Source organism: Schistocerca piceifrons, chromosome X (assembly GCF_021461385.2).
Source record: "Schistocerca piceifrons isolate TAMUIC-IGC-003096 chromosome X, iqSchPice1.1, whole genome shotgun sequence".
In the NCBI taxonomy this organism is placed as follows: Eukaryota; Metazoa; Arthropoda; class Insecta; order Orthoptera; family Acrididae; genus Schistocerca; species Schistocerca piceifrons.
Genome location: NC_060149.1, coordinates 255,179,550 through 255,202,372, shown reverse-complemented (window position 1 = coordinate 255,202,372; position 22,823 = coordinate 255,179,550). Strand labels below are relative to the sequence as shown.

Here is a 22,823-nt window from a genome sequence, read left to right as displayed (position 1 = left end):
TTTTCTCTCCAATTGCCTAGAAGTAACTGTTTATTCTGTTACTGTGTTAACCCTGCACTGAGTCAGTGGGGTGTCAGATGTGGGGGATGTGCCTCTCCCTGCAGATTAGCTCTGGGGCAGAGGGTTCTCGTCTGCACTGACTCAACCCATGTACTGTTATCTCTCATGTAATTATTTCTGAGCTGACACCAATAGTACTCTCGATGCCATGATTTTACGTCTGCATACTACCGCAATTTGATCAGATTTCTGGCTGATGTCACTAATTCAAACAAGGTATTTTTGACCTCCCTACTTAGTCCCTTAATAACCAACCAACCAAATGACCAATATGAATAAAAACTGCAAATCTAGATGACAGTGCGGCCATTTGAGTACAGATAGTAAATACTAGCCATTGAGACAGTAGTTTCCTTCTCACACAGAAGTGAAAAAGAATTAAGATTTACTTGTGAAAAGTACACAGGTATAGTAGGAAGATCAAAAGGAAAGTGAGTCATCGTACGTGGTCTATCTTGATTTGACTTCTGGGTGATTTATCTCCACAGTCCTGCCCTTTTCTGGTTGCTGTTTACATTTTTAATCCTATCTCTGAAATTGCTGTAAACATGAAGGTGACCCTGTCGACCATTATGTAATAGGTCTGCACCGTAATTCATAATTGCAACCAAATACAGCAGTCGCCAACAGTGGACAAAGTAAAGTGCATGAATGACATATTGACAATGTTAGCAGTACTTGAATACTTTTCATTGGTTCTGATATAAAGTAATGTACATAAGTAAATGAAAACCTCTTTAGCTGCTGAAACTTGCAAAGTGGGCAAAAATAGTGCACCTGCACAACCATTCAGAACAATATGAAGTACAACAACCATATGAATTTTGTAATGGGAAGTCGCATTTCACTTTGTGATTGATTGGAAAGATTCGGCGAAAGGTAATGAGATATTTGTAAAATTCATGCCTGAATTATGTCGAAATGAGTATACTTGTTGCTGCATACCAGGAGGGCATATAGTTGAAGCTAAATAGGTTGTGTATCAGGAAGAGTGAATAGCTTTTTCCTCATGTTAGTCACCCCTCGCCTCATCGTCTGGGCTAAACACACTGTGGAATGTACATGCATGGCAACATGGCAAATCCATGTTCTGAAAACCATGGGCTGGTCAGTGCCATCTGGTCTCTGTTACTATAGGCTCAATCCATACCAAGTGGTCGAGCACTGGTTGCTTGACCATCTCAGAAAAACTATATTTACTGGGTGAATTCCTCAATGTTTAGTAGTCACAAAAATATTTTTTCAAAAAAATTATTGTTTATTATTTTGAAATGGTGGCCATATTTGTTCCAGGCCGCATGCGTTTTTTCGTATTTGCAAGCATCTACATTTTTTTACAATTATTCAGTAGTGGATTGTCGTAAGCCTTTTAGATAAAATGCGTTTAGTTCAACACGCCCTGGGCTACAAATTAACATCAGTATCACTTAGCTGAATGAATGTATTCTTTAACATATTTTAATGGTTCAAAGGTACCAGCCACCAATTAAAAAACCCTCAATTTTTGAACACTTAAAAAAATACATTATTTTAAAAAATGGATTTTTTAATTTTTCCATTTTGTGGCCTACAGTATCTTTGTTGGGGGAACAAATAAAAATCTGAATTTCACGGTTAATAGACCTTTATGATAGCAAAATTCAGTTTAAATTTCAACTTTGAAATTCAGTTGGAAGTTATGGACAAAAATTACAAACGAGTCAAAAATACATCTTTCAACTCCTGCGATATCTGGTAGGTTAATTAAATAAAGTATACCAATTGCATAATGTAACACACCACATTACACTAGCTAATGATTATTTGTTGAAACAATGCAGTGGTAATTGTTTCAGCAGGCTAACAGTTGCATCTGCAAGTCTATACAAGTCTAATTGTTATCTTCCCCCTTACACCAACAGTTGTCTACTCACACTTATTTAGCTAGAAGTTCTTGAAGTGTACAGTTGAAAAATGGAGTCTCAGTGTTCTGTTGGTGTTGTTATTAACGAAACATATCATAAAAGTGTGTATGGAGTATATCCTAAAGACATTACCTTAATCGAAGATTACAGTGAAGAAGAAAAAGTGTTGTTTTACTTAAGAGTCGGCCCAGAGGTCAAATCAACATGCAAGTATCATGAAATAAAATTGTGAAATCCTGGGTGTATCACCTGCTAGTAAAATTAGAAAACTAAGTCAAAATAAAAGACCAAGTGCCTTGAACACAAAAATTGAGAATGTGGCAGCTACAGTCAAAAATAATTTGGAAGTTTCATTTCAAAATACAATTTGCACTAAGAGATGGAAGTTCTAAAACTTCACCAACTGAATATGATGATTTGATAGAAAAACTAAATGCAGTACTTCAAACAAAGAGGATAAAATTAAGATCAGTTTACTGCCGAATTCTTGGAGTCGAGCAAAAATTAGTGATGAATTTAATGTGTCAGAACATCTTGTTAAGTTAACAATGCAATTAGTAAAAGAACAGGGAATTTTACCAGCATTACAAAAGAAAAGTGGATCTAATTTGGTAGATGAAAACACAATCAATAAAGTTACTAAGTATTATGACGATAACAGTAACAGTCGTTTGATGTCTGACAAAAAAGACTGTGTTTCTGTGAAAGAAAATGGTTCTAAGATTCAAAGACAAAAAAGGTTAATATTGTTTAATTTTAATGAACTATTCCCTGAATTCAAAAAAGAAAATCCTGACATTAAAATTGGAACATAAAAGTTTTGCGATTTGAGACCAAGATGGTGTATTGTAGCAGGGGATCTGGCTCCCGAAATGTTTGTCTTTGTTCGTATCAGCAGAACATAAAGTTGGACAGATGGGGCCAATTTTAGAGTTGAGTATAAAGACCTCTTGGAAGATATGGTATGCAATATTGACAGTTACAATTGTATTATCAAGGGAAAATGTGAAGATTTTCCAGGCAAACAAGCCTTACTTGACATGTTTGAAGAATCCGAAGAAGACGTTTTGATGCCTGACAATATAAAATACAAACAATGGGTGACACAGGACAGAACTGATATGGTGACAGTCATAAAATCATGAGAAGGGTTTTATGAAGTGTTGGTGGCTAACCTTGAAAATCTGTAAATGCATCATTTTATTGCACAAGCTCAAAGTAAATTTTTGAAAGACAAAAAGCAAACCTTGGTGGCTGATGAATGTTTAGTTCTTGCTGACTTTTCGGAAAATTATTCCTTTGTTGCTCAAGATGAAGTACAAGGGCACCACTGGGTAAACAAGCAGTCCACAGTTCATCCATTTGTATTCTATTATAAAGATGAAGATAAACTAATTAGCAACAGCTTTTGTGTAATAAGTGACTACCTTGAACACAACACTAAAGCAGTGCACATTTTTCAACTAAAATTAACAAACTACATTAAACAGCAGCACTCTTCCATTAAAGAACTGATTTACTTTTCGGATTTGGCAGCAAGTCAATATAAAAACAAAAAAAATTTTTATTAACATCTCCTTTCATAAAGAAGATTTTCGGTTTGATGTAGAATGGCACTTTTTTGCTTCATGCCACGGGAAGAATGCTTGTGATGGTGTTGGGGGGCACAACAAAGCAAGCTATCACAAAAGCAAGTCTGCAGCAGACCGACGACAATCATATGATAACACCTCAAGAAATGTTTGAATTCTGTAAAAAAGATATCAAAGTCATTACCTATGTTTTTGTACAATGTGAGGAAATTCAATTCAAAGAAGTCTATGATAGTATCTTGAAGGAAAGGCACAACACTTGTCAGAAAATTAAAGGCACTCGATCTTTTCATTGTTTTCTACCCCATTCACACAACTTACTGAAGTGTAAGATCACATCAACTTTGCCTAATAGTGAACTTCATCAGTGCGGAAAAATTGTACAACTGGTTCTTGAAAATAAACACATAGTGGGTTGTGTTTACGATGATCAGTGGTAGATTGGTGAAGTTGATAATATTGACTGTCAAAACCAAGATGTACATGTTGCATTTGATCATCCTCCAGGACCATGGACATCTTTTAAAAAAATTGAGAACGATCAAGTTTGGATGCTACTTAAAAATGTACTAAGGAAGCTCTCCCCCATGGAATTTACAACTGTGACTGGGCGAACTTATAATCTAATACGCAAACTGAGTGAACAAATTTCTCAAATATTCAATGTGCTAAATGTACTAAAAACAAATAACAAGAGAACAATATAATGTAATTAGTAGGTTTATTTTCAATAAAAAAACTAAGTAATCATCGATATGATTAAATTATATACTGTAACTGATAAAAATATTTTATTACATAAACCTAGATATCGCAGATGTTAATAAACATATTTTTGACTTGTGTTTGGCTGACCGGGGTGGCCGAGCGGTTCTAGGCCTTACAGTCTGGAACCGCGCGACTGTTCAAATCCTGCCTTGGGCATGGATGTGTGTGACGTCCTTAGGTTTAAGTATTTCTAAGTTCTAGGGGACTGATGACCTCAGAAGTTAAGTCCCATAGTGCTCAGAGCCATTTGAACCATTTTTGACTTGTCTTTGTAATTTTTCCATAACTTCCAACTGAATCTCGAAGTTGAAATTTGTACTGGAGTTTGATATCATAAAGGTGTATTAACTGTGAAATTTTCAGATTTTTATTTGTCTCCCAACAAAGATACTGCAGGCCATAAAATGGAAAAATTAAAAAAATCCATTTTTTTGAATCGTGTATTTTTTAAAGTGTAAGATGCTCATCATTGATACTCTAGAAAAAGTAACCATATTATACCGTGTAATAGCAGAAAAAATATTAAAGCTGAGAAATTAATCTTTCTTTGGAAAACTACTGTTCAAAAATTGAGTTTTTTATTTGTGGCTGATGTTAATTTCTAGCCCAGAGTGTGTTGAGCTAAATGCATTTTATTTGAAAGGCTTAGGACAATCCACTACGGAATAATTGTAAAAAAATGTAGATGCTTGCAAATACGAAGAAACGCATGTGGCCTGGGACAAATATGGCCGCCATTCCAAAATAATAAACAATAAATTTTTTAAAAAAAAAATTTTGTGGCTACTAAAGATTGGGAAATTCACCCAGCAAATATAAAATTTTTCTGAGATGGTCAAGCAACCAATTATTTTTTTCTTGGACCACTTCGTATGGATTGACCCTATAAATTTTGGGAAATGTCCCAGCAGCAACTGTGGGATGCAGCAGGTGTCTTGGCATAACAGTTCTTGTATGAGGTATACCCAGACAAGCAGGGCTATGTTCAGGTGCACATTTATTTCCTTATTGCTTGGGGAAACAACACTCTGGTCGCTTTTCAAACTCCTGATGAAAAGAGTAAACAGCTTCTAGGATAAAAAAAAGGCAACTGCCCAATAGTTACTGAAATTTATAACTCATTTAATTTCATGAAGGGCTAGTACTTGCTGTAATATGATGGGAATTGATCCTAAAGAGTTACAGGAAGGATGGACAAATGTTGGCAGCACAGAGGTAAAGATCATCATGAAGAAAGTTAGTATTCCACTAGGGAAAAACTTCAGAATTTATTTTAATATTAAACTCACCTGTGTTACCAGAGAGTACGTATCTACCTTTATGTAAGACACTATATACTAAACCTTAAAGATGTTTTAAATGCCAAAAGTTTGGACATAAACTTTTGCTTGTAACAAAAATGGTTCAAATGGCTCTGAGCGCTATGGAACTTAACATCTGAAGTCATCAGACCCCAGAACTTAGACCTACTTAAACCTAACTAACCTAAGGACATCACACACATCCATGCCCGAGGCTGGATTCAAACCTGCGAACATAGCAGTCGAGCGGTTCTGGACTGAAGCACCTAGAACCACTCGGCTACTGTGGCCGGCTTTGTTTGTCACGGTGATGCTATTTGTGCTAGATGCAGATAGAAAGCAAAAAAGAAAATGAAATGTTTACATGTTCAGCAAAGTATACAAACTGTTTAGATGCTACAGTATTGCCTTGTTTACCCTTTGGGCAGAGAATTTCAGGAACTAAAGATGAGCATAAGAAAGCTTTGCAGGTGTTGTAATCTTCAACAGTCACAGCATCTGTTGCAACAACTCGTAAAAAATCTTTCAATAAAAGCAAGGCCTCGACACACACTCAATTTTCAGTTGATGATGATTGCATCTACTTGCAGCTGCACCTGCAAAAGGAAAACCCCTTTTGTGTCCTTAAATTCTCTGAAGCCAGTCAGCCTTCTGAACAAGAAAATTCAATCCCAAGAATGTAAAAAGTCGTGTGTCTAATGACTTCATCGTTGATGGGACATTAAATGACGAACTCCTTAGGAGCCCCCAAAACAGGTTCATAAAATATTGGTTCACCTTAGCTATCCTCATCGTGCTGGAAATGATTCTACAGACTACTTTCTTATGCAGGCTCAAGTATTTACATGTGCAAGTGTGAATGTGCAAACAGGAATAACAGCAGTCATGTAGGCTGGAAGTAACTTATTTATTCTGCATAGTTACAAAAAGAGAAGAAGAGAAAATATTACAAGTTACTGTACAGCCCTGAGGTGAGTTACAGGAATAGAGAACACTATTGAGTAGCTCTGTTGGAAGCTTCGTTGGTACTGCTCAGGAGATAATCTGAATGAGGAACCGTGGAGTGGTCATGCAATGGCCTGGCATAACTCCCAACTATGACTGGCATCTTGGAAGCATTCATAATTAGATTTTCAATGGAAGGCGGCCATTTCCCAGTCCTTCCTAGCAGAGCGGTCATGCCGTCACTGAACAGGTTCTGTGTGCTCAAGCAATCTCATATAAGAGAATGGTGTTCTCCAAGGGAGCAGTTTATCGTCGTCTTCACCATTGTCATAACACTGAAACTAGTAGCATGCTGAATACAGTGAAAATGAAAATGTCTTAGTCAAATACTAATAAACCTCATATTCCTTAAAGAATTGAACCCCCATGTATAAAATGGCTTCAAATGATCTGATCACTTTACAAATGAGTTAGTGTGTTAATCTTTGAAGCTAAGCATGTAAGCAAGAGAAAGTTTAGAAAAGATTTAAGTGTAATTTCAAGTTCGTTGGAAGTTACTAAGTGCTTTCAGTATGAAACATTGGATGAATGCAATCTGGGCAATCTGTGCTCCATTTTTAGCATAAGCAAGTTTTTCCACACATCTCGGTGATAGATGTCATATCTCCTGAAGTATATATGGTGTCTGCCGCCTCAGCTGAGTGGTCAGCACGTCTGACTGCCATGCAGCAGGCCTGTGTTAGATTCCCAGCAGGATTGAATATTTTCTCCGCTCAGGGACTGATTGTTGTGTTATCATCATCATCAACATCAACATCAACATCCAAGTCACCCATTGTAGCGTCAACTGAAAAGACTTGCAACTCTGCGGCTGAATGTCCCCAGGTGGGGACTTCTGGCCATCAATGCCATATGATGATGTCATTTTTTTTTTTTTACTGTCTGTGGTACAATGACATAATTTGGCAGCTTTATTCAATGGTGTATGTCGATACTGTCTGCAAATTGTGTTGTATATAGAGTCACTAGTTATAGAAATAATAAATGAAAACATCATGCATGATGCTAAATTTTTTACTGTATAAACAGTGAAAATGTGGTAAGTGACAAACTTTTTTCCTTTCATCATTTTGTGGGGAATGTCGGCGAGAAAAGTTTCGGAAAAGCTTGAAATTGTGTGTAAAGTTTGATGCGAGTCGTTAAATGCACTCATTCTCAGATAGTGGATGAATAAAGTCTGTGTATTTGCATGCTATCAGTTACCCTGCCGCAATACAGACACACAGTTTCTAACTGTACTACTTATCTTTTTGTCTTAATCTTTTAACATGAGATTATACCTCTTAATAATTAGATTATGACATTTTAAATTTTTAAATTCTATCAGTAACTACATGAAATGTTGAAAATCAAATTTTTGTTGCCCCTGGAAGCTGGTAGAGAGGCAATCCACAACTTTCACTGTGTTCCAGGATAGTCACTAAATAATAAAGATGTTACTTTCTCATCCTCAACTGCCTATCTTACATTCACAACTGATATTACAGTTTATGCTAGACAGTTGGTCCCAAGACAAATTTTAAGCTTTCAAGAGATAAAACTGTGTGCATTAATGTCAATTGCAATTTAGTCAACCAAAATTGCCCCTTAATGACACCATTATTCACTTTTGCAAGTTTAGTAACCTAGATTTCATATTTGGTCAAAGATTGTGGTGGCTACCACACTTGCAGAACCTTAAAGAACGATCACTTAAAGCATTAGACATTTTAATGTTTTAATTAGGTCTAGGCTGCAGATAGGTCCTTTCTACAATAATCCTATAAAGCATTCTTAATGCCCCATCTAGACTCTGAGTGTGCGATTCATGGTTTAGCCTTTAAATTTGTAACTTAAGATGCTAGATGAAATACACCATGTGACTATCTGACTGACAGCAAGGGCTAATAGTGAGCCCCCCTGTGTCCAAACTAGTGGGTCACCACGTGCTATCAGACAGCAGATCCTGACCATGTAACTTGCCTTCAAAGTTACCCAAAAGTTGCAATCATCCACATTACTGGACATCATCTAACAGGGGACAACATAGAAACTGTTTCATTTTAGGAAGATCTGTGATAAATTTCTATTTTTAGCAGGCAAATTGGTACTGCCAACTGAATGTATCACCATACATTTCATTGTATTTTAAAGTAACACCATAACAATACAGAAGCTTACAGCTGTTGAGTCCTTTCCAAAAAACCTACCTAAGGATTTGAGTACCAGCAGAATTAATCTTCTTTGATGCAGAGTTACATGTGATACTGATGCCGGTGAAACATATTGTCGGGTCTAGGAAGCCACCATTCTCAGTTCGCTAGACAAACATTCAAGCAAATCATATTAATGAGTTTCATTACAAAAAGAAAATTTACAATACTTAACTTTCGCAGTTACACAGATGTGTCACAAACAAAGGGCGACGTACAAAATAATGAAGTTTCTTCAGCATAGACAATCCCAAGTCTGTGCTACTTAGTGTACAAGTGAAGTATCTAGCGTTGACTCCGCTATTGAACTGGGCATTGCAAATTGGTTGCTGCGCTTATGTCCTCTTCACATAGGGGCTGCTGCTGTCGCATTATCCTGGAAGGGCGTCCAGTAAGTGTGCGATTGGCTGACTTCTTATCACAGCCTTCTCTTCCCTGTCGTTCCCAATTGGCGTGCCGGCATTTTGACTTTACACATAACATTCCTCCTCCCCCTCCCAAAAGCGACAGACCGTCATTGTATATGGGGCATGACAACGGGAGTGGAGACAGGAGTGTGGATGCTCTGGTGGACTGGAAGCTGTGGCTGCAAGGGACATCAGACTTCCAGTCGTGCCCTGCCATCCAGCCTTTGCTGTGGTGGTAACGTCCCCGGAAAATGCCCAGAGGCATACACGTCCACCTCCTGAGGCCCATACAAATATTTAGAAGGTGTTGGCTGCTGCAGCGTTGGTGGGTCCAGCTCAATCAGTAGGACAAGAGGAGGTGAAGGCTCTGTTTGCATGGGGTCGTTCAGCGGTGTTGTGATGATACCCTCTGGCAGCTGCTGTGACCGCTTTGCCCTCAGGGTCCATGGACCTTGGGGAAGAGATACGGAAGGATCGCCGTGCACATGACAGTGGTGAATTTGGTGGTGATGTCAGCACTGCAATCTGTCTGGGCCTGAAATGAGATACACACATGCACCAAGTCAACAAAGGATCTCGCCTTGTGCCCACCATCTGCTACCACTAAAAACTGTGAAAAACACAATATCATGTGGTGCAGAGCGATATTTGCGGCCTTCCTTTGATGCCGGTTACTGAGGAGGGTGGAGCAGTGTCTGATGATGGCAGCCATGAAACAATTCCGCTGGTGATGGTCCATCTCATGGATGCAAACGATAAGAGGTGAGAAACAGTTGCAATGCTTGATCCCTGGTGTGTGTGGTACGAAGTTTGGCCATCTGCTGCTTGAAGGTTCTGACAAAACGTTCCCCTTCGCCATTTGACTGTGGATGGAACAGTGCACTAGTTAAATGGTGTATGCCGTTGTGATCACAGAATGTGTCAAATTCATTTGACGTGAACTGAGGGCCGTTTTCCGACACTATGATTTCAGGCAAACTTTTGAGGCAAAAATTAGAGGACAGTGTCGACATGCTTCTGTTCCCTACAAACAATTCCCCAGTGTCCTTGGTGGAGTAACTGCAACACTTATTTTTGCAAAGCTTTGGGGACCAACACACGTGGCTGTCCACTGTCATTTTGAACAAGAATCACTCCTCACTGTATAGCGAGGCTATGCTGATGTACAAAGTATCGGCACACTACAGAGTTCTTTATGCTATGCAATGAGTGAGGCAAAGATGTGTGAATGCATTTGAGTAAAATGTTGAAATTGGAATCAGCTTATGTGGCATGTGCAACTTTCCTATAATGCAGAGGAAAGGACTGAAGCAATTCAGAATTCTGAGCATCAATGGGACAAGAAGATGCAGCAGAATGTGTGCAAAAAAACTGTTAGCCTTGCCCACAAGCTAGTTACACTGTCTTTGTCATTGAATGCAGTCACTGACAACACATTGTCCTGAATTTGAAAGCCAAACAAATCAAGGCCAAGTATCTTCTCACAATCGTGTGATTGTAGCACAGTGGAAGTCACAGTTTGCGTATGCGAGTGATACATGGCAGGCAAAGTACATTTTCCAAGATTGGGCATGTGTTGTTGATTACAAGCTGTCATGTGTGTGCTAGTTTTAGACAGGTGTGGGAAGCCTGACAGTTCATATGTGTTAAGATTCAGCAGTGTAACAGAGGCACCCGTGTCCAACTGAAATTTCACACGTTCTCCACTAATATGCAAATGAACAAAAAGTTTGTTGGACTGGCATAGCACTGAAGAAACTGTTTGCACGCTAGTTCTACTAATACCTGCAACAGGCTTTGAATGCACTGCATTGATTATGCGGCCCTTGTGACTAGATTTTTGCAAGTGGGCAGAATTCTTATGTTTGTTCCATTGCAAACATATGGATTGTACGTGACTTTTCTTGCCACAAGTGTACACTGGCGTTTGTGCCATGAATAGCACTGAGTGCAGGACTTAATTCTGTTTGCCTGCTTTAGAGAACTGTTTACGCTGCGTGGTGCACGTGTACTGTTGCGCCTACTGGGCCGGTAGCAAGCAAGGGACGTCTCAACCTGACAAATTGGTGGCTGCTCAAATTTATTGGCCGCTGCGGCACCTGAATCATACTGATCCAGAATTTGCACTATGTGCTGAAATGATGGATCTGACTGTTTCAAAATTGGTTCTCTAAGTTTTACATCAGTTACATTGTACATGATTGCATCACACCACATAACGCCTGAATATAAAGCACCACAAGCACATTTGAATTTGCAGTTCCTCATCATACCCTGCAAATCTGTTACCCACTCGCGATAAGTTAGGTCCAACCTTTTCTTGCAATGAAAGAATTGGTACCTAGCTGTCACCTTATTCACTTGTTGGTTATAATAGAGAATCTACAACCTGATCATAGGAAAGTTCACTTGGAGTGGCGTTAGGGAACAATTTCTGAATGAGATGAAAGATGGAACTTCCTACCATTGACAAAAAGTAATGTAGTTTCACAGTACCTGATACTTTGTGAGCAAAAATGTGGACCCCATACTATTGCAACCACTCGAGCCTTTCCTCTTCTTTTTGGTTAAGCTGATGAAAGGGTGGTATAGCACTTGGAGCTACAGGTATAGCTCACTGTTTTGTTGGGCGTGCAGCATTTGCCAGTAACTGCTGTACTGTGTTTAGTAGAGTTGAGATCTGCTGCGTCTGAAACTGAAACATCTGTGTTAGCTGTATTGCATCTATCGCTTGCAGCTGAGGCACCTGAGAAGGGATGGGAGATGTGTGTTGCTAATCATTTTGGAATAGGCAAATGCAATAAATAGACAAGGCAAGCAATATAAATAAGTGCACAAGCAAAGAAAATTTCTGCAATGCCCACCTGAAAACACTGAATAGGAAAAGCACTGTAAGAGACACTTCAAACATAAAACACACCCCTGCAAAAAAAAAAGACAAGATAGAATTAAGGTGCCAGCAAAACAAAAGCCCATGACAAAACAAAATTGTGGCAGCCAGGCCCTGGGTGTGAAACGTGAACAGGTTGCCATGTTGGTGTTTGTTCACCTTCTCGTCGCCAGATACGTGGTGTCTAGGAAGCCTGCATTCTCAGTTTGCTAGACAAACAACCAGACAAATCATATTAATGAGTTTTGTTACAAAAAGAAAATTTACAGTACTTAACTTTAGCAATTACACAGATTTGTCACAAGCAAAGGGCAACATACAAAATAATCAAGCTTCTTCAGTATAGACAATTCCAAGTCTGTGCTACATAGAGAGTACAAGGCAAGTATCTAGTGTTGTCGCTGCTATTGAACTGGGCATCACCATTCAGTTGCGGCGCTTATGTCCTCTTCACATACGGGCCGCTGCTGTTGTGTTGTCATCCTGGAGGGAGGTCCAGTCAGAGTGCGATTGGCTAACTTCTTCTTCCATCCTTCTCTTCCCTGTCGTTCTCGACTTGCATGCTGGCGCTTGACTTTAGACTGTAACACATATGAGATAACATCCATACAAAGACTTTCCTTGTCTGCTTCAGCCGGCCGAAGTGGCCGCACGGTTCTGGCGCTGTCGTCTGGAACCGCGAGACCGCTAAGGTCGCAGGTTCGAATCCTGCCTCGGGCATGGATGTGTGTGATGTCCTTAGGTTAGTTAGGTTTAACTAGTTCTAAGTTCTAGGGGACTAATGACCTCAGCAGTTGAGTCCCATAGTGCTCAGAGCCATTTTTGTCTGCTTCAAAGATGTAACTAATCCATCTCTAATGTCATTCACCATTCAATTTTGTTTTTTAGAACTTTGTACACAGTGGCAAAGAGAGGTGGGCTATAGGGGGCTGCAGTAACTGTCATTGCAGGAAAGCTGGTCAGGAGCAGAAAACGAGGCGACACAACAATCAGAACATTTACTTAATTTGTATTTCTCAAAGCTTACAAAGACTAGTTACAAATAATGCAGCAAGAAACAGAGTCCAACTGTCACAATTTCACCAAGGATGAAGCACAAATGAAGGTGTTGTAGTGTAGTGGCTCCAAGTGCAAGTGGACTGAGTGGCTGCTGCTGGCAGCCTTATATTGCAGTTGCAGAAGACACATGTGGTACAGAGGCACTGGAGGTGTGGCTTAGTGGGTATGCGCCTGTGGCTCTACCCGATCCTGCACAACTGCTATCTGTGTCGAAAAAAAAGAACTTGCCATTCTCTTACCAATCTTGATACACTGTGGTGTGGTATTGATATGTAATACCACAAATGTGGACTCCTCATTGATAACAGAGAAGGTTGAGATCAGTGAAACATTGTACAGTATGGAGTTGGGCAGTGGTGCCATTGGTGGGGCTTGCGGGAGTTGGCTCTTGTCCCAGTTCTGATGCCTTTTCTCCCAAATGTTGGCACTGTGACACATTCTCAGAAGAAAGCATCTAACATTGATTGTAAGGAAAGATTTTGTTGCTCAGTTTACACAATGCATACTTTCATATCCAGCGGCGGCAGTTATAACCATGATAATAAGCTCCCTAAAAGCACCATCCCATGGTGTGATGCAGATTCCACAGGCCCACCAAAATTTATCTCAGTTAGACTATGCAAAACACTGTCTTGGTTTCTGGAACTTAGGAATGTACAAAATCACCTCCAATTGTCCCGTGACATGAGTTCATCAAAGCAGGGCAGAAATGCCACACTGACCATGTGTGGCATACACAAATAAGACAATTTGATGGTCAGAGAGCATCATATTTAGCCTGGATGCACTGCAGGCAGTGGTCACACTATCAGCTTTAAGAAAGAGGAGATTGACACCAAAATACTGTGACCAACAGGAGACTGCCACTGAACGTGCAGATTTCTGACAGCAAAGTACACCAAGAAATTCGCAACAAGTGTGGCACCAGGAAGCAAAACTAGTTCGAAATGCCTCTTAAAATACCAAGGACTGTGACAGTGACAATGGATGCAAATGTGTATAGAGTGTGTGAGTGAGTGAGTGAGTGAGTGAGTGAGTGAGTGCACAGCCTCCAGCTAAGTCAGTCAGTGTGCGTTACAATGAGACCTTTCATTCTGAAGTATGGCACATGAGGATGTAGGATGTTCCTGTCCTAATTTCGATGGCTTCCTTTATTACAGCGTCCCATAATCCAATGGCTCTGCATGGCATCATATTCAGCCACATGGATATCTTCCAAGCTGTGCTGTGTGGCCACAAATTTATCTCCCTGCTCCAGGCAAACCTGCCTGGTGTGCTCCAAACAGTGATGCAGGATTGTGTCTGTCAGATGTACCGCACTCGATGTTCAGTCTTCTGTGGTGGTCAAATGATTGTTTTACAGATTCTTGTGATCTTTGCTGTTGGTTTTGTTTATGGTAAAAACACTAGTCATTTTCTTCCTGAATTATTTGTGAGCTACATGTAGTAAATTATGTCACTGTAGCTGTTCATGTGGAAGATATCCGTCAAGTGTTTCATTTCGGTTGATACACTTTCCAGGTCACTTACAGAATGAACGCCGTACGTGAGTCCTCAGAACAGTGCTGCAATGGGCTGGGTGCTGGCAGCCAGATAAGGCAAATACATGTCAGTGTGCATCGATTTCCTCTACACAGTGAACTAACACGCAATCTTGCTTCTGCAACACCCAAATGTTCATGAATGGGAGACAGGTGTGTTTCTCCACCTTCATGATGAATTTTATGTTCTGGTGGATGGTGTTCTCCAGGAATTTCATTGATTTTTTACTGCCAAGTGATCACACAACGAAAGTTTCATCCAGAGCTCTGTAAAAGTGTTTTGGTTTGAGGCATATAGTCTCTATAGCAATTTCCTCAAAATTTTCTATTTATAGATTAACTGTTCCTGGTAACAGGAAGACTCTGCAGCCACACCATCCACCCACTCATAAAAATGCCTGCTACACAGAAAGTAAATGGTAGTGAGAGTGTGTTGGGAAAGTCTCACCATCTGTGAATTGAAATGTTGCTTCAGCAATGCCAGTGAATATTTCAAGGCATTCGGGTGAAAAATGACATTACATCAAACCTCGCCAATCATTTTCAAGTCAAATACTCTTCCAAAATTTCACAAACTCAGTTGTCAGATATTTGGCCAGGCTATACATCAGTGAGCTGATGGTGTTTACTATTGGATGTAAGGGCATTCCTTGCTTACGCACTTTTGGAAATGCTTAAAAATGAGAAGTTGCTGGTGGCTTAGGTTGTAGTGCAAGTCAGAGTTCTTCAGAAGAGCAACAGTCTCTGTCATCATGGCTGATGTTACATCCTTCGTAAGATCCTTGAATACTTATATTTAATTTTTTGGTGACAACTTTTGGCGCCTCAGATGACAAGGCTTTTCTAACACACCCTCACGACCACTTTGTGTTGCAGATATTTTTATGAGCAGGTGGACAGTGTTGTGGTGTGGCTATGGGGTCTCCCCTGGCACCTGGAATAGCCAATTTATGCATGTACAAATTATTTGAAGAAATTGTTATAAAGACCACACACTTCAAACCAAAATACTTCTACTAATATCTAGGTGATTCCTTCATTGTGTAGCCACATGCCAGGAAAGTCCTCGACAAATTTCTTGACATGTCAGAGTTGTCCACAAGAACATAACATTCACCATGGAGGAAGAGAAAAATGGTTGGCTCTCATTCTTGGATGTTTAGGTATGGAAGAAACAAGATGGAAGACTGAGGAATGTCAGCAGTGACATACAGATTAAAAAGGCAATGTATACAATGTGCAGCTCTGAAATAATGCAGGAAGAGAACAAATGACTGGCGTGTCTGCCATATGTAAGACTGTCAGCAAAGATTGCTAGGATCATTAAGAGATATGATGATAAAACAATCTTTCAACCACTATAGGAGATTAAAAATCAAGTTGGCTCAGCCAAGGGTGCAGTGAGACTGCATATGACTGGTTCTGTAGCATTCAGAGTGTGTGTGTGTGGGCTTGTGGTACATCAGGCAGAGGTTGCTGAGCGCAGCTGGGTGAAACTCGTATGTTTGATTATGAATGTACAAGTCCTGTGCAGGGCCATTGGCTTTTGGGACAGTGTAATGAAGTCATTGACATTATGACTAATGAGGACCTTGTAAACAGAGATGTTAGCTACCAGGTTCTGCTTGTGGCCTGTTACAGACCGTAATACACTGAGACGGCTCCCAGATGAGACGTTCATTTGGCATGCAAGCTGGAGGCACTCGAATGCAGTCCTTCCCCTCACTCCCGGGTACCCCATGTGAGCAAACTGGGTGGCCCACTGTGCTGCAGCACCTATATAATTACAACCAAGGTGCCTTCACCAGAAGATGACGGGAGTGACAGTCACAGTGTGTTGTGCCGTTTTGATGAACACACTTGCCTGGAAACAAGTGTCATATATTATGATAAGAGCTGTGGTTTCACCTGTGGCTTGGAGCTTCTGAGGAGATTAAATGTGTTAGGAATGTAACATTTGATATTGAAGTGACATTAGCAGGAAAATTGGTGTTGATTGGAGATTTGAGTGGCAGAATACGTAAATTTACTGATATCGCACAAGTGTCCTGAGATGCGTAAGATATACTAGTGAATATAGTACATGATGTTGGATCTGTGGTGTGTGAAATATGAAGTATGCACATGGACTTTTACGTTACATGAGTTGCTTGAAGTTTATAAATTAAGGTTGTGCACAACAAATTATTATCATTGGTTTGAGGAGTCCTTTTACATAAGCCACAAAAGAAGACACTTCTGTAGAGTTTGAAAGTTCTGACATAATTGAAGATGGGTATGTTGATAGTTCAGTTAAGTCAGGTAAGAGCCTGTGGCACACAACTTTCCAGCCAGTCTTAATCTACCACAGAATTTTAATCTGCAATGGAGATTCATATGAAGAGATAATGTTGTTCTTTTGTGGAATGTGTATCCATCAGTACTGCTATGCCTTTAGTCTGCTCATTGTCTTTATCATGTTTCTGTTGTTACAGTTGTTAATTGACATTAATTATCACATTTCATTTTGTTATTTTTTTACAGCATGAGAAAATGCTTTGCACCATCGAATGTGTTCATTCCATTCATTTTTTCACGTAGTGTTCTTCTTGCTGTTTCAGAATGTCTGGCTCACTTCCTCATCGGTGAAGGAAAATTGGAATCCTACCTCGAAGCATTTCCTCCTGTTGAACAAAACAACAATAAGGCACGATCAGGATTGTCTGAAGCAAAACGGTATTTGTTGAGTACAGTAGGCGAGCAAGGGAAACAGGTAATTGTTAACTGGATATGAACTGTTGAAGTTTAATATCTGTGCTTATGCAGGGAGGCAAAACAGGCCATCCTCATGAATAATCTTCTTTGACCGCTATATGCTAATACTAAGAGTGCTTTAAAAAAAAAAGAGAGAGAAAAAAGAAAAAAAAAAGTTAAATGCAGGATTTGGGCTGTGTAGAAAGTATGATGCACACTGTGTTAAGTTTGGTCAAAAGTGCGTAACAGTGATGGTAGAGCAAGGCTATAGTTTATTCTGGCATGAACTCCAAGGCGCTTGGTACAATTCTGCACCTTTTGATTGACTGTGCCACAATTTTTAACATTGATAACAGTCTAAATTTACTATTAAAGGGGAGAATCAAAAACTATCACAATTACATTCCACCCAGAATGAATGACAATGAACACAAATGATGTCACCAAACTACATGATTTACTGACTTTACTTGCCCATTCCATTTCAGGGTTGTAATTATGTACCCAACTGTCATCAGCTGCTGTGTATCCCATGAAGCATCTATAGAAGTCTCTGACTCCTCACAACCTGCTTCTGTGCAGACTGAAGTAGTCTTGACTTCAGCCATATAAACACACAGTAGGATTTATTCACCTTCAAACATGATTGATATTCATATGAAATAGATATACATTTTGAAATTTATTAATAGGGCATGCTTAAATAGCAACTTATCTGAATACAAAAGTCTTGGTGTATTAATTCCCTACTATTTACATTTTTATGTAAAATACAACAGTTTTATTCAGTTACAAGGGACGTTCAAAACGTTTTGCACAGTCGTCTCTATTTTTTTTTTTTTTTTTTTGCAGGAGGAGAATGAAATTTTTGTGAACATATTTGGAACATTTAGCTATAAGTTGGTATATAAAAGTATTTTTTTATTATTTACACAGGGTGTATACGACCCGGGACAACCGGGAGATCCAGGGAAAACCCGGGAATTTATTCATCTGGCAGAAAACCGGGAAAAACCCGGGAATTGTTTAGAATTCCGGGAATTTTTCATTGTTGTAGTTTTCAGTTAAATTTTTGTGATTTTTGGCTGGTAAGAACCGATACTCTAACAAAGGATATTAATGTATCCCACTACTGCAGAATAATTTTGGAGCAACAAAACATGAACGAGAGAAAAAAAGAAAACGGAAATGAAATTTAAGTTGCAAAGGAAATGCGCCATATACAACAACAAAACACAGTGCTCAGACGAGTGCCATATACAACAAAACACAGTGCTCAGATGAGCGTCTGCCAACAGCAAAGTGTGTAAAAGGATTTAGAAACACTATGCAATGCTTCTTACCAACAAATTGCCTCCGATGAGCGTGACGTGACAACTGTTTAAATTAGATTCGTTTGAGCAGTTGCGGGCGGACTGTTGGTTGTGCACAGTTGCTTCTGGTTACAGAAATGTGGCTGGCTGCCACTATCTAGTATTGTTCCGGTTCGGAAATATCGTAGATCCGTGGATGATGCACAGAGCAGTCTGAGTTGTTGTGGGGAGGAGGGTCATGTCCACGTGACCTGTGTTTACGTGCAGTGATTTTTTTGTTTCCTCCTTGTTTCTTGTTCTCACGTTAAATGAAAACAAAACGGATTTTTTTGGCCGGGAGCTAGCAAATGAATTAAAATACGTTCGCATAATTACGGAAGGCTAAAATATGTTGTTAGTTTCAGATTTTATCTCCACCTTTCTGACAGTCAAGCATTAATCGCCTTACAGAACAATGAAGTTATTTTTGTTGGTTTGCTAAAGAGATTTGGCTTTTATTAAATCTTTTCCGCCGAGGCAGTCAATTTATTTGAAACAAAGTGTTTAATTTCACACTGTTGGCTAGTTTCAACTGTTCGCTGCATTTCAAGTGCACGTATGGTATTATTCCATAATAAAGAACCAAACATGAGATAATACAGTACTGGTACTCAAGAAAATTTCCATCCTAATTTGTACATACGAATGTGCACTTTAAGCCGAATTATGCATTTTAGTATGGTTCACGAAATTCCAATGCTCTTGAAGTGTCCTCTGATGTCTTGTTTCTTTTATGTCATAATGTGAGATCTTTTAATGTTTTACACGTAGGAACATCGGGTTTCCTGCGTCATCGTAGCTGCGCGAACGCGGTGACGCCCATTATCTGGCGCTCTCTGGCAACTGCTGTAACGAACACATTTCTAAGAGGTCGCGGGAAAATGTTGCGACTGGTGGTTTGAAAAGCATTACATTCAAAGTAAATTTCCGTTTACGCAAGATTAACTGTGTGCGAGAATGTACGATGAATTTCTTAAATCACAAAGCGTTTGACTCTCGTTTAAAAATCAACTCTTTTAGACGACCATTTAGAAGAATTTCGAGCCCAGAAGATCAGACATTTACATCTTTATTAAGAATTTACTGGTACATTTGTGTGATGTATCTTAAAGTGTAACATGAGCGAAAAAGATCAACATTATATGTCGAAGCTTAGCTTCTCTTCCAGCTTATTAATCTTCTTATGTGAATGCTATGTATATCAATGTAAACCATTAACTTTCCTTACTTGTGTGTTCGCGCTACTTAAGAGTGATCTTGCTATTGACTGACTGCATCACGTGTCTTACGCTGTCATCAGCTGGCGAGATCACGTGACATGAGATGTGTCTGGCTTACAAAAGTGCATCGCAATCTCGATTTCAGTGCTTCGGAAAGAGGAAGAGTATACTGTCACTTAACACAGGAAAAGTGTATTTTCACCCGGGAGAAAGCGGATTTTTAACCGGGAAATCCGGGAATTTTTTTTCCTTGTCCATGTATACACCCTAATACAGGTGAGCCATAATGGACCGTGAAGTAGATGTCAGGTTGCCACATAGATTCACAGGAAATTGCTCCCTGTTTATGGGGAGGACACAGTGGTTCGCAACAGTATCCAGCACTGGTTGCAGAGGTTTAAAGTAGGTGAATTCTTTCTACTGGACAATCCACAATGCGGTAGACCATCGACAGCAGTGAGTAGTGTAAGGATTGATCAAATCATCCAAAATGACAGATGTGTGACGACATGATAGCTTGCTGAAATGACTCATTTGGCATTGGGTAGTGTGGTATCACTGGTACGGTCACTAGGATACAGAAAAATCTGTGCATATTGGGTGCCTAGTTTATTGACAAGAGAAATGAAAACAGTGAGGAAGAATGTGTGCGAGGGTCTCATGACCTATACACCTTTACTGAAGAGTGGAAACAGTGTTTTGATGGCGTCATTACCCATGATGAAACATGGTTGTTTTTGTCCAAACCTGAGAGCAAAATCCAATCCATGGAGTGGTGTCATCCAGGGTCCCCTCGGAAGAAGAAACCAAGACTTTCACAAACAGCAGGCTGAAAGGTAATGGCCTCCTCCTTCTTGCATCAGTGTGGTGTCATTTTCATTGACATTTTGGAACCTGGCTCCAGAATTAACCGGGACTGTCACTTTTTGTCATTGGACAAGCTTCGACGTGCCATCAAGATCCACATACTGCAGCTTCCGGGTCAGATCATCAGACTACACCATGACAATGCCAAACACCATACAATCCTTATGATGCAGCCGAGAATCAGGAAAATGGGTTGGAAAATTATTTCTCATCCTCCCTACAAACCGGTCTTAGCTCCATTTGATTTTTACCTCTTTGGTCATCTGAAGGCCCACCTGCGCGGTAAAACATTTAATAGTGAGAAAGACCTTATTTCCCCTGTGTCAAGCGATGGTGTAAAAGTCAATCCCCCAGAATTTTACCAAAGTGAATTTACATCATGGAAAGAGCATTGGGCCAGATGCGTCACAGCTGATGGAGGCTACACTGAGTAGGCTCAATGTATCGCTAAATGTTCCAAGTACGTTCACAAAAAAATTCATTCTCCTCCAACAAAAATAAAAAAAAATTAGAGACTACTGTGCAAAACTTTTTGAACGCCCTGGGTATTTCAACATACTGTGTGCTACTGTTCATTTGACATTACTTTTAAATGGACATATCACAATAATTGATATTACATGCTATTACAGGCTATTATTGAATAAAATTCATCATTAAAATTGGAGGTCATCTACGAAACCCTCCTGAAATTCTTAAGCTGAACTATATAATATGTCAAATGAAACGCTATGGTTCGAGAGAGTTTTTCAAGTCTCAAACGTCTATTATGTATATATACAAACTGATGCAACAACTGAAAATTTGTACTCTACACAGATGTGTATGTCACCCTAGCATAGTGGCTTTGCACACCTGCATGGACTAGCCTAGCATGCCTCCCTCCTCAATCCAAATTCCCATTCGCACCTCAGCCCACCTGGTGTTCCTACTAAACTCACGTAGCAGAGGCTCTCCAACTGTATTGCAATAGCACCTCAGCATTGAAAAGTGGGGGGATCCTGCCTGAAATCCAGGCATAGACGCTTTAATCAAATGAAACTATGTGGTTCCAGACACCTCTCCAAGTCTCAATATATTTCATACTTTGAATCCATTTTGTATTGTTCTTATTAATTTAGACCCAGAGTAGCCATGTTTATACTGATTCCTAAAGAAAGCGAGACTAAAATATTTGTAATTATTGCAAACTTTTGTTGGCTCAGCTTACAACACATCAATAACATGTCCATTCCTTGTGCTGACACTCTTGAGGAGTGTTTACTGGGCTTTCCTTGAAATGATTTAACCTGCTGTAAACTAGGACCACTTATGACATGAAACTCTTTAAAATACAATCTACATGATTCTTATTGTCCAATGCCTTTTTCTACCATTTAAAGACAGTTCTTGAGCCAATGACATTACTCCTTAGATTAATCATGCAAGCTAATGGGAAATGAAAGGCCTGATAAACATGTGATAGAACTGTTTTACCGATGCAACTCCTCGGCTTATTCAATATATATATTGCATGAAAGTGTGTTCAAGCAATGCTTAGAAACAATGAATGCATTATTGTTCAAGGCAGTAAATGTGTCTGTAACAGAAACTTGCCAAACAACTACTGGCTGCCATGTTCATCAAAATTTCAAACCTTTTTATCTCTCATTCTGAATAATACATTTTCAATTGTTGATGGTTGATTTCTGAACTGACAGTTCTACTGGACCACTTTGTCTTGCAAATAATTACTGCACTGCTGTCTCTTCCAACTGAAAGTAACAAAGATCATTGTAGTGATTCACATGCCCTACTGTTAGTTTTCAACTCAATCTTTTTGTTTACTCAATATCTTTTGTGTGGTTTTGATGCCTTTGACACATGATTGATAAACAAATCTGTGTGTTCAGGCATATGAATGATTTAATTTTTATCCACAATATTCTGATA

The 22,823-nt window shown here is 39.5% G+C and overlaps 1 protein-coding gene across 1 annotated transcript in view; it reads left to right on the top strand.

Annotated features, from left to right (window-relative positions):
- Nucleotides 1-22,823, top strand: part of LOC124722862 (tetratricopeptide repeat protein 7B-like) — a 223,549-nt gene that overhangs the window by 37,878 nt on the left and 162,848 nt on the right. Inside the window, exon 2 of the mRNA XM_047247992.1 lies at nucleotides 17,320-17,471. Coding sequence (XP_047103948.1) covers nucleotides 17,320-17,471 — 152 coding nt within the window. The remainder of the gene's footprint in view (nucleotides 1-17,319; nucleotides 17,472-22,823) is intronic.